Here is a 13007-nt window from a genome sequence, read left to right as displayed (position 1 = left end):
ATGAATGATGTGATCTTGTGAATGATCACCACCATCACTATTTTGGTGCTAACAGAGCCTGACTACGAAAGCTGAGGCATATTCTCCTTATTTAGAAATCCCACAAACTGTTGATGAATGATGTGATCTTGTGAATGATCACCACCATCACTATTTTGGTGCTAACCTGAAAGAACTGATGAGAAAAGCAGCAAAGAATTTTAACACAGATTTTAACCATTATCTCTGGGCTGCGCTCCCACAGCTTGAAAAAATGAATGTCACTGTAAACCAGCCTCTTAAAGACCAATTTCTTCATCCATCCATTCAGGCAATATGCACTAAGCGTCTAAAGCTTCGGGTGCTGAGGGTCTAAGGTGAATAAGATTAAGTGTCACAGAACTTAACATTCTAATGGAGGAGACAGACAACTAAGTTGATTTCATAAATTCAATAACGGGTTACAACAAACCTGCAACCTGAAACGGAGTTAATTTGACAAATGAAGAAATGTGTCTTCATGTAATCACAGTTGGGATATACTTGGGATACACGTTTCAATGTTAGCACCATGTCAAAATTGAGAAAGAATAGTGGAATCTTTATGAGTATGTTGCAGATATGAGCACTGAAGATGTATATGTAAAGTTTTAATAAACCTGTTTTACAAACTATCAGAGTGGAGAAAGAAGACATTATTTCCTATTTGTATTATTTATGCAAGTGATTATATACATATGCAATTTTAAATAGGTTTGTGTAATTAAACAGAATAAATATTCTTAGTGGACATTTGGCATTATCATCTCTACCTCAGAAGTTTATCTATTCAAGTTAGCAAAAAAACTCATTTACTTCACTCTAGCAAAAAAAAGAAAGTGGATTTATAGGAGGTAACACATTTACTTACAGAAAAAAAAAAAAAACCTGAGTCCATCCTACAATATGACAGAGATTTTCATGTTTTGACATGAATGTACATTCCTGATCTATTTACTGACTGGAAAAAAGGCAGTGTGACACAGACTGATTCTGCCACCTTTACAAGGTCAAAGTCGGCACACACAAATGCATACATTCCCTGTAACTACCCAACCTTCTGAATTTAGTAACTTATTGTCTGTTACCCACGAGAATGTCAGCTTTGTAAGGGCAGAGATTTTTGTCAGTTTTCAACACTGTCATAATCCTAGAACTTAAAATGGTGCCTGAATTATTAGGTTAACACTCAATAAACACAGACTGGAAAAAAGGCAACTTTGCACACCCATGACCACAAACTGTTCAAATTATCCACTACACTATTCATAGTAATTATTCCTAGAAATTGGTCAGAAAGGCATTTTGAGAAAAACTTTATAATCATTTTCTGAAAATTTCTCAATAAGCCTGTTATTATTTTTACAACACTAAGAAAAGCCCAAATAGATTCTTCTCATTTCTGCTGTTCTTAATCAATTACCAAAGAAGGCAGTAAAGCTGAGGACTATCAACAACCCTCTTTCGCTAACTATATGCTAAGGCCCTTCGAGAAGTCACCAGTCAGCCTCTGAAACGCTGTATTATTCACATAGCGCAGTGCAGAGCTGGCTCCTCCTAACTCCCCACGAAGCCTGGTGCAGCAGCTCTTCCCCACAGACAAGGTCCTCACTCCAGGTCAGGGGCGCTCCTAGCCCACCCCTCACATGGTCGCGCCCAAGTGCTCAGATATCAAAGAACTGCACGGTCATGCTGATGATTCCAAAGTCAAAAAACAGTAACAACAAAAAACAGCAACACGCTTGCATTCCACAACCAAACAGAACATAACTGAACAGAAATGCTGTGAAAATGGTCTGTTCTCTGGGACTGTTCATGCAGCCACTACTCTGCACACATGCTCTCTGTATCAGTGAAATGCTCAAATGTTATTCAGTTTCAAAACCTAGGTGGAGACCTGTGCAAGATTACCCCAAACATCTGGATCCTGACTTTGCTGTGCACTTCCAGGAGCAGTTCTAGTGAGTGTTCACACAACAGGGAAGGGGACACAACCATGCTGCTCATCTTCCCACAAGCGGAGCCCAGTCTTTTTCCTTCCACCTGCCCTTTCAGAGCATGTGAGGAACATTATAGGATACAGAATCCTAATACTGTACACATTACTGTAAGAATAACTTATCTTCTTACTGTTTTCCTCAAAATTTGCATATACATAAATATAAATTAGGAGGTTTGGATTCTTTCCCTTGCTTTTTTAGAGTTTTTCTTTTATCATAGGTTTGGTGGCTATGTTATGAAAACAAATCAGCCCTTAGAAAAGCTGCACACTGCCTTTCTCAGAGGGATAGCACATTGAGCATGGGACATCCTGTTCCTGAGCTTCTGGTCTTTTGATACCCACATGCTCCTGTCACACACACACAAGCTCTTTATGAGCAAAGCATATTTTTGGAGACTTTACCATGAAGGCTCTAAACGGTGGCTGTTCTCTTTCCTCAGCCATTCCCTATTTCTCCCTGCAAGTAAGAGATGTTGATCCAAGGAGGATGCCCAACCCCCTAAACAAAAAACCAAAAGACCCCTTCCACTTTAGATCAACACGAATGTGAAAAAACATACCACGGAAATGACTGTGGGAGGGAGCTGCTTAGGGTCTCCTACGAGGACAAGCTTGTTGCAACGATGGATGAGCGGAGTAAGAGTTTCAACTTCACAGGACTGTCCAGCCTTGGTAAGAAAGTATAAAATGGAGATACAGTCATAGTTTTCTCTGTTATTTTTTATTCATATACAGTCTAATTCATAATGAAAGCCTTACCCATTAAGAAACGTACACCTTCTCCTTCTACACCAAATATCAAAAATAAAGATTTTCTTTGGTTAGAAAACAATAAAATGCTTCAAAAGGTAACCAGAGATATTCTAAGTAGGAGCTAGGCAATCCTTGGGATGGATTTTGTTAAGATCAGGAATCCCTAAGACTATAATTCCAATACTAGAAAAGCAGTTTTCATCATGGTGGGTTATCAGCAGCATATTTCAACATATAGGAATAGACATGTTTAAGAGCAGGTCAAAACCAGATGCAAAAAGATCACTACGTCCACATCTTTGCAGCCACTCTTCACCTAGGACTGCCTCCTCAAGGCACCAGGCAAGAGCTGTATGGCCAACTGCTCACTGACCTCATCAACGATGACACAGCTGAAGGGGACGCCTCCCTGCCCACGGAAAGCAGCCTCGAGCAGCAGGCCACCACTCGTGCTCAGCGTGCAGCAAATGATGTGCGACTCTAAGATGATGATGCTCTGTGTCTTCTGTGGGCGTCCTTGAACCTAAGAGAATAAAAGTTCATCAATGTTCACTTGTATCTAAAAACTTCTTGACTGTAGGCCTCTTTGTACTATAACACACCTGCCACTTATATGGCAGAATAATGTTCAGTAAATGTCAGGTGGGAACCTGCAATCCAGAAAAGAGCAGCACTCAAGGTACTCAGAAGCCATCAGAGAAAACACACTGCAGGGGAGTCTAATTTTGGAACATGATTTCAGCACGTTAAGAAAAATTTATTCAGGGTTTAATTTGGTCAAAGTAGACTTACAATTATTACAGCCTGATGTATGTGGGAAGGTATCAGAATATGCAAAGACTAAATAATTCTACTGAACTGTGAAGCAATTATCTCAGTAAAACCAGGAACAAAACTAAGCCTGAACATACCCTTTTCTGTTAGTTTTAAGCATGTAAGCTTATTCTTTCTAACAGCCAGTACCAACAAAAACACCTGTGAAACTGATGAGCATTCTACTTCCACAGCAGTAACCGCCACTGTGGTCCAGGTCTATCTAATGGAATAAACTGAGATGGAGAGTGAGTCTCATCAGAGATTCAGTTAGCCTATTTCTGCTCCTGAAAAGCTAGAGCTGAGCATACGACAGACTCAAGCCTGGACTCCGAGGCAGGTCTGTGAGAATGTGGCGGCGCTTGTGGCCTTCCATCCAGTGCTCACATGGTAACTGCCACATCCCTCTCCTTACAGCCAGCATCACGGTGAAACCGCAAGTGCAATTAATTTAATGACCCACAGAACAATCTGATCAGTGGCAAAAACCGTAACACCGGTAAACAAAGACTTCCTCCTGACATATGAGAAGATTAATTTTGGGCTGAGTTTAAACTTTAATAGCTTTCCACATAATTTTTAATTGAAATAAACTGCTAGTGGAAATATGCATTAAATTCAACTATATTCATTTAGCCACACAGAAGTCAATAATATATTCAAGAAAAAAATCTCAGCTCAAAAATACAAATGCCATTACCGGTTTATAGTACCCTCTCTCCCTTAACCCCAGTTCATTTCATTAGGGCTCTACGCTGGCCGATTCTAGCTTTGACTCATCTAAATGTGAGTTCATATTTTTATATCCAAAGACTACTGGGGAAAAAGTTACACATGATATAAAAGGACTTTTGTGATCAAAAACAAGTAAAAAGAGCTTATGCTTTCAGCTAAAAACTGAAGGGAAAAAGGCACTTTTCATGTGCCACATCGCAGCCACTGCTGGTCTACCTGAATTCAGACACGTAATGTTCTTTCTTCTTAATAAAGGAAAACCCTACAAATTTAGTTTCATTAATTATTCATATGACAATTACCATAAATTTCTGCGTGGGAGAGCAGAACACAGAGTTTCAGAGAAAGCTATAGATGTGCGTGCAGCGACACCACTTTCTCTAGTTTTGTAAATGCTTCAAATCTTTCATTATAAAAACATTTTATTGATTTATATACATTTTTGACCACACATGCAGCTTGAGGGATCTGAGTTCCCTGAAAAAGGGATTGGACTCACATCCTCTGCAATGGACGTGCAGAGTCCTAACCACTGGAACGCCAGGAATTCTCAAACTTTAAATGTTAACTGAGAAAAGACCATAGGCTGTCTGAACTACTTCATAATTTAAAAAAAGAAATGCCAGGAAAATGCTATGGATGAACTACTTACCTCTTTAATTTTAGAAGCAAGCTCCTGCCTTTCTTTTGAAACTCTGGCAATTTTTCCATCTAATTCTTGCCTCTGGAAAAAATTAGACTGCTATCATTAAACTAAGCATTTTAAAATGCTTTCCAATGAACTGCCTCATATTTCAAAAAGGAGAGCCAGTACTTAACCAATGAAAAGCTGATTCACCCAGTGTGTTTCCTCTACCAGTCTCTCTATACTACTGTGTATCAGAGTTCAGCTAAGCTACTCCAGGGCACTGCTGCCCTGACATCCATTGTGTTTGGCCAGGTGCCTGCCGTGACTTCAAACTGACACTAGCCCCTCACTCTTGCAAATGTCTTATATAGCACGCAGAGAATCACTAGCAAATGTTCGCTCTTGTGATCAATGGTTTCCCTTGCCTTCCAGCATCTGTATGCCTTATATGTGACCCTGAGATAAGACACTCCAAGAAACTTACCAAAACCCTGCTCTCTCCATTCAAATTGCCCAATTCAGCCCTAGTCTGGATATGTCAAAACACTCCAACCATGGACCCTGATAAAGATATGTGGCCCAGGACCTGCCTGTCTGCACTCTGCATGGACCACCTACATGGCCCCTCAAGGTATGCTATGTATCTCCTCCAGGACCTGTGAGTAATACATCTATTTCAACTTCTCCCGTAGTCTGTTTTGAAACCTCAGCTCATTATCCAGCAACCCAACAACTAGCACTCCACGTTCCATTTAGTAGGTGTTAATTAGCCAGACATCCTGGAATGGGAAGTCAAGTGGGCCTCAGGAAGCATCACTATGAACAAAGCTAGTGGAGGTGATGGAATTCCAGTTGAGCTATTTCAAATCGTGAAAGATGCTGTGAAAGTGCTGCACTCAATATGCCAGCAAATTTGGAAGACTCAGCAGTGGCCACAGGACTGGAAAAGGTCAGTTTTCATTCCAATCCCAAAGAAAGGCAATGCCAAAGAATGCTCCAACTACTGCACAGTTGCACTCATCTCACATGCTAGTAAAGTAATGCTCAAAATTCTCCAAGCCAGGCTTCAGCAATACGTGAACCGTGAACTTCCTGATGTTCAAGCTGGTTTTAGAGAAGGCAGAGGAACCAGAGATCAAATTGCCAACATCCACTGGATCATGGAAAAAGCAAGAGAGTTCCAGAAAAACATCTACTTCTGCTTTATTGACTATGCCAAAGCCTCTGACTATGTGGATCACAATAAAGTGTGGAAAATTATTCAAGAGACGGGAATACCAGACCTGACCTGACCACCTGACCTGCCTCTTGAGAAACCTATATGCAGGTCGGGAAGCAACAGTTAGATCTGGACATGGAACAACAGATTGGTTCCAAACAGGAAAAGGAGTACGTCAAGGCTGTATATTGTCACCCTGCTTATTTAACTTCTGTGCAGAGTACATCATGAGAAACGCTGGGCTGGAAGAAGCACAAGCTGGAATCAAGATTGCCGGGAGAAATATCAATAACCTAGATATGCAGATGACACCACCCGTATGGCAGAGAGTGAAGAGGAACTAAAGAGCCTCTTGATGAAAGTGAAAGAAGAGTGAAAAAGTTGGCTTAAAGCTCAACATTCAGAAAACATCATGGCATCCGGTCCCATCACTTCATGGGAAATAGATGGGGAAACAGTGGAAACAGTGTCAGACTTTCCTTTTGGGGGCTCTAAAATCACTGCAGATGGTGATTGCAGCCATGAAATTAAAAGACGCTTGCTCCTTGGAAGGAAAGTTATGACCAACCTAGATAGCATATTCAAAAGCAGAGACATTACTTTCCCAACAAAGGTCCATCTAGTCAAGGCTATGGTTTTTCCAGTGGTCCTGTACGGATGTGAAAGTTGGACTGTGAAGAAAGCTGAGCACCGAAGAATTGATGCTTTTGAACTGTGGTGTTGGAGCAGACTCTTGAGAGTCCCTTGGACTGCAAGGAGATCCAACCAGTCCATTCTAAAGGAGATCAGTCCTGGGTGTTCTTTGGAAGGACTGATACTAAAGCTGAAACTCCAATACTTTGGCTACCTCATGCGAAGAGTTGACTCGTTGGAAAAGACTGATGCTGGGAGGGATTGGGGAGAGGAGGAGAAGGGGACAACAGAGGAGGAGATGGTTGGATGGCATCACCAACTCGATGGACATGAACTTGAGTGAACTCCGGGAGTTGGTGATGGACAGGAAGGCCTGGCGTGCTGCGATTCACGGGGTCACAAAGAGTCGGACACGACTGCGCCAACTGAACAGAATTAGATAAATTGATTCTTTTTTTTTGACCACACAGTGAAGCACGTGGTATCTTAGTTCCTCAGCCAGGGATTGAACCTGTACCCCCTGCAGTGGAAAGCTCAGATTCTTAACCACTGGACCGCCAGTAAAGTCTGATAAATTCTCAAATACTGTATTTAAGATGGAGATCTGTCCAAGGTATTGTCAGTTGGCTCTTCCTGTCTGTCTAGCAGGCCAATCCTTGGCACATCATTTACATGTTACCAACTGCTGCTGTCTTCAGGCTACAACAGCAGAGTTGAGTGGCTAAAAGAGACTTCACATAGGTCTGTAAACTTAGGTCTAAAATATTTACTATCTGGTCCTTTAAAAAAGAAGTTTAACTCCTAATGTAAAGATACCATTTTTATATACATCTTTTACACAAATTATATACTATTTCACAACAAAAGAACAGCATCAAATACTCAACTAGTTTATCTATAAGCTGTTATAAACACTGATCCAGAAATGTCTAGATACCTGTGATTCCCTTCCACCTCGGCATAAAGCACGCTGGCGGGAAAGTTCATCAAGTTGACGATCGAGAAATTCCTTTCTTTTGTGCATCTCCTGAACATGAGATGGTAAGTCTTTTTCTTTAAAGAAAATAAAAAGACAAAGAATTGCTCATTCTAACAAATATCCACATATTCACACACAATGAGAAGGAAAATTAGCTTTCAAAACCAGACTATTTCTAGGGTCTTCAAATTACCTTTAATGCCCAAGCCAACTATACAACAAGAAAAAAATAAATTAGTATATACCTTTATTCCATACTTACTCATTCTGTGGTTAACTTGACTATCCAAACTGAATCTTAGGACCTCATTATTAATAGACTTTTCTGGACCTAGACGTACTAAGTTTATATCTCCACAGTTTCCTGTTGATAAAAGTCACACAGAGGTTAGTACGAACACTGTCAATCTCTGTACATAACAACTGGTTTTTAGCAAAATATTAACAATCAGAGAAGGAAGCTAACATGAACTATTAATCAACCAGACATCTGGAACTGTGGTAGAGGCTCCACATACATCCTTTTAGATAAAGCTTCATAAAAACCCCTAAAAGGCAAGGACTTATTTCCACCTAATAAAAGCTAATGGGGTTGCACAAATAGTACATAGCAGAGATGAGATTCTATTACACTAATGTTCCTCAAACTATGTTCTATTCAACAATCCATGATAAAATTCGTTTGGAAAACGGCTGAGTTAAAAATAAAACAGATTTCTTAACCACAGGATATTTCGAAGATGAAGATGTTTATCTTTTAATACATGTCTGAATTCCCCAAATGAAATCTTATGGGACCACCAATTCCTTTTCTGTAGAATACTCAGAACCAAGGTTCTGCTCCACATAACAATGCCACCTCAGGATCTAAGGGACAGAATGTGCTGGAAATTCTGGTAATTTCAAAAACTGTCAGCATCATTTAAACTGGTTTACTAACCCCATTTTTAATTCTAGGTTAGCACACTCAGGTATTATTTAGTCTAAAAATCTCCCACCGCTTCACTGAACTAAATAACATCAACCAAGCAGTGTTTATTAGCACCTATCCCAACCTGTCAGTTACTTGTTTGCTGTCTCCTTCCACTGAATCCCAAGCCCCACAGAATCAGGTTTTGTTTTGGTCACTGCCTACAACAGCAGCTGGCACAGAGTAAGTACAATAAACCTGCTGAATGAATAAATTAACAATTTATTATACAGTTGTCTACATGTATCTGTATTCCTAGTTCAGCTCCTTTTTCTAAATTTGAAGCCATCTTCTCTGGCCAACATTTACTTGAAAGTTTCAAAACTGCTAAGTTGTATATCTGCCAGAAGGATGATGAGATTCATACCCAACTCTAAGCACCTCAAAATGCTCCAGAAATTAAAACAGAATCCTTTAAACTGCAGGCTGAGCACAGAAGGATGTAAAAGAAATTCCTAGGGGTGAAAACCAGATATGAAAGCCCCTGAGCTGCTGTGGCTTCCCTGGAGGGAGAAGGATAAAGAGCTGGTCACTGTCCAGGTGCTGAGGTGTTTGTTTTTTTAATTCACATACAACAAAACACAAGCATTTAAAAATCAGCAAAACTCACTCAAATGCAGAAAACTTGAATAAATCAACAATTAAAGACATTCAGCAGACAGAAACTTATCCATCTGTCAAAAAACAGACCAAAAAGAAAAAAGAGAACAAAACAACAAACACCAAAACAATACTAAAAACAGATAAACTTTCAAGGAACAGATAATCTCTTACACAAAACACTGCAAATAAATGTCTGTATAAAATTCAGCACCCACTCATAAAAAAGCTAATGAAAAAGGGACTTCTTTAACCCAATAAATGGTATATACCAAATCCCACAAACATATGTATCACATGCAGTGAAAAACAAAAAAATCAAAGTACTGAAAAATAAGAAGAATAGCTCTTTTTACTGACAGAGATGTCACTGTCTAACAAAAAAAGTTAAAAATCCAACCTAGACCCGGCTTTTGTCCCACCTTCATCCAGCCTTGTTGTGTTGTCAATGGACACCTGAAAAAGTGCTTATTACCCCTCCTCAGGAAAAGGAAAGTGAAAACAGTACCCCGCCCACTGTCTGGGAACTGTTCTCAGTGTGGGATCTGACACCACCACTTCCTAGAAGAATCTGGCACTATCTAGAAGATGCACAAATCCTTCAACCCAGCATTTTCCCTTCTTGGTGTATACACGCTAGGCCAGTGCTTTTCTGAGGTACACTTCACACTGTACTGAAAGCAGTACACTCATCCTTCACCAACAACACAGGTGTCACAGATTACTACTTACCCCCTCACCGCCTATGCTCTAATCCTTGCTGCTTCCTTCTGTTCTGTTCTAGCTTATGTAAGTATGCTGGTTCTGATCTCCCTAAACTGATTTCACAATCCACTGACCGGTCACAAGCCACCCTGTGAGAAGCACTGTCCTGGAGGGCCACATGAACCAAATTCGGGAGATGTGAACAAGCCAGAACTGGCTCACTTTTTGTTATTCAAAGTTCCCCACACTAAACACTGAAAACAAAACAAATTAAAAGCCCACATAAATATCATACCCATAGGATTCTTCTTGTCTTTACACTTTTCTTTGAATTCAAGGATAATTTTTTTCATAAGTTCATCAACAGCTGCATTGGAAGGTGCACAGACGAGGACACGGTTTTGCTTGATTTTGGCATTGGAGTTTTCATCTGAATGCCCCCTCCTTTGGTTCTGCAATTTGCATCAAACAAAAAATCCTGCTGAGTTCTATTACACAATGATACAGTCCTTTCATACTTTCACATATATTCAAAAGTTCCTATAATAAAAATAAAAAACACCTGCCACCTTCAGTTCAGTTCAGTCACTCATTCGTGTCCAACTGTGACCCCATGAATCACAGCAGCCCAGGCCTCCCTGTCCATCACCAACTCCCGGAGTTCACTCAAACTCATGTCCATCAATCTGATGATGTCATCCAGCCATCTCATCCTCTGTCGGCCCCTTCTCCTCCTGCCCTCAATCCCTCCCAGCATCAGTCTTTTCCAACGAGTCAACCCTTCGCATGACGTGGCCAAAGTATTGGAGTTTCAGCTTTAGTATCAGTCCTTCCAAAGAACACCCAGGACTGATCTCCTTTAGAATGGACTGGTTGGATCTCCTTGCAGTCCAAGGGACTCAAGAGTCTGCTCCAATACCACAGTTCAAAAGCATCAATTCTTCGGTGCTCAGCTTTCTTCACAGTCCAACTTTCACATCTGTACAGGACCACTGGAAAAACCATAGCCTTGACTAGATGGACCTTTGTTGGGAAAGTAATGTCTCTGCTTTTGAATATGCTATCTAGGTTGGTCATAACTTTCCTTCCAAGGAGCAAGCGTCTTTTAATTTCATGGCTGCAATCACCATCTGCAGTGATTTTAGAGCCCCCAAAAAGAAAGTCTGACACTGTTTCCCCATCTATTTCCCATGAAGTGATGGGACCGGATGCCATGATGTTTTCTGAATGTTGAGCTTTAAGCCAGCTTTTTCACTCTCTTCTTTCACTTTCATCAAGATGCTCTTTAGTTCCTCTTCACTCTCTGCCATAAGGGTGGTGTCATCTGCATATCTAGGTTATTGATATTTTTCCTGGCAATCTTGATTCCAGCTTGTGCTTCTTCCAGCCCAGCGTTTCTCATGATGTACTCTGCACAGAAGTTAAATAAGCAGGGTGACAATATACAGCCTTGACGTACTCCTTTTCCTATTTGGAACCAATCTGTTGTTCCATGTCCAGATCTAACTGTTGCTTCCCGACCTGCATATAGGTTTCTCAAGAGGCAGGTCAGGTGGTCAGGTCAGGTCTGGTATTCCCATCTCTTGAATAATTTTCCACACTTTATTGTGATCCACATAGTCAGAGGCTTTGGCATAGTCAATAAAGCAGAAGTAGATGTTTTTCTGGAACTCTCTTGCTTTTTCCATGATCCAGTGGATGTTGGCAATTTGATCTCTGGTTCCTCTGCCTTCTCTAAAACCAGCTTGAACATCAGGAAGTTCACGGTTCACGTATTGCTGAAGCCTGGCTTGGAGAATTTTGAGCATTACTTTACTAGCATGTGAGATGAGTGCAACTGTGCAGTAGTTGGAGCATTCTTTGGCATTGCCTTTCTTTGGGATTGGAATGAAAACTGACCTTTTCCAGTCCTGTGGCCACTGCTGAGTCTTCCAAATTTGCTGGCATATTGAGTGCAGCACTTTCATATCATCATCTTTCAGGATTTGAAATAGCTCAACTGGAATTCCATCACCTCCACTAGCTTTGTTCATAGTGATGCTTCCTAAGGCCCACTTGGACTTCACATTCCAGGATGTCTGGCTCTAGGTGAGTGATCACACCATCGTGATTATCTGGGTCGTGAAGATCTTTTTTGTACAGTTCTTCTGTGTATTCTTGCCACCTCTTCTTAATATCTTCTGCTTCTGTTAGGGCCATACCATTTCTGTCCTTTATCAAGCCCATCTTTGCATGAAATGTTCCCTTGGTATCTCTAATTTTCCTCAAGAGATCTCTAGTGTTTCCCATTCTGTTGTTTTCCTCTATTTCTTTGCATTGACTGCTGAAGAAGGCTTTCTTATCTCTTCTTGCTATTCTTTGGAACTCTGCATTCAGATGCTTATCTTTCCTTTTCTCTTTTGCTTTTCACTTCTCTTCTTTTCACAGCTATTTGTAGGGCCTCCCCAAACAGCCATATTGCTTTTTTGCATTTCTTTTCAATTGGGATGGTCTTGAACCCTGTCTCCTGTACAATGTCATGAACCTCTGTCCATAGTTCGTCTGGCAACTCTATCAGATCTAGTCCCTTAGATCCGTTTCTCACTTCCACTGTATAATCATACTACTGCTGCTGCTAAGTCACTTCAGTCGTGTCCGACTCTGTGTGACCCCATAGATGGCAGCCCACCAGGATCCCCCGTCCCTGGGATTCTCCAGGCAAGACACTGGAATGGGTTGCCATTTCCTTCTCCAATGCATGAAAGTGAAAAGTGAAAGGGAAGTCACTCAGTCATGTCTGACTCTTCGCGACCCCATGGACCACAGCCTACCAGGCTCCTCTGTCCATCGGATTTTCCAGGCAAGAGTACTGGAGTGGGGTGCCATCACCTTCTCTGGTATAATCATCAGGGATTTGATTTAGGTCATACCTGAATGGTCTAGTGATTTTCCCTACTTTCTTCAATTTAAGTC

General features: G+C 40.9%; 1 protein-coding gene across 1 annotated transcript in view; it reads right to left on the bottom strand.

Annotated features, from left to right (window-relative positions):
• The window catches only part of SETX (senataxin), a 75814-nt gene that overhangs the window by 14435 nt on the left and 48372 nt on the right, over positions 1–13007 (bottom strand). The window contains exons 13-18 of the mRNA XM_068964932.1: positions 10351–10507; positions 8043–8144; positions 7739–7854; positions 4974–5045; positions 3147–3296; positions 2581–2688 (exon numbers count right to left, since the gene is read on the bottom strand). Coding sequence (XP_068821033.1) covers positions 2581–2688; positions 3147–3296; positions 4974–5045; positions 7739–7854; positions 8043–8144; positions 10351–10507 — 705 coding nt within the window. The remainder of the gene's footprint in view (positions 1–2580; positions 2689–3146; positions 3297–4973; positions 5046–7738; positions 7855–8042; positions 8145–10350; positions 10508–13007) is intronic.

The sequence above is a fragment of the Capricornis sumatraensis genome, chromosome 1 (genome assembly GCF_032405125.1).
Source record: "Capricornis sumatraensis isolate serow.1 chromosome 1, serow.2, whole genome shotgun sequence".
Lineage (NCBI taxonomy): Eukaryota > Metazoa > Chordata > Mammalia > Artiodactyla > Bovidae > Capricornis > Capricornis sumatraensis.
Note: the sequence above shows the minus strand (reverse complement) of the source record. Positions and strands in the feature narration are given on the sequence as shown.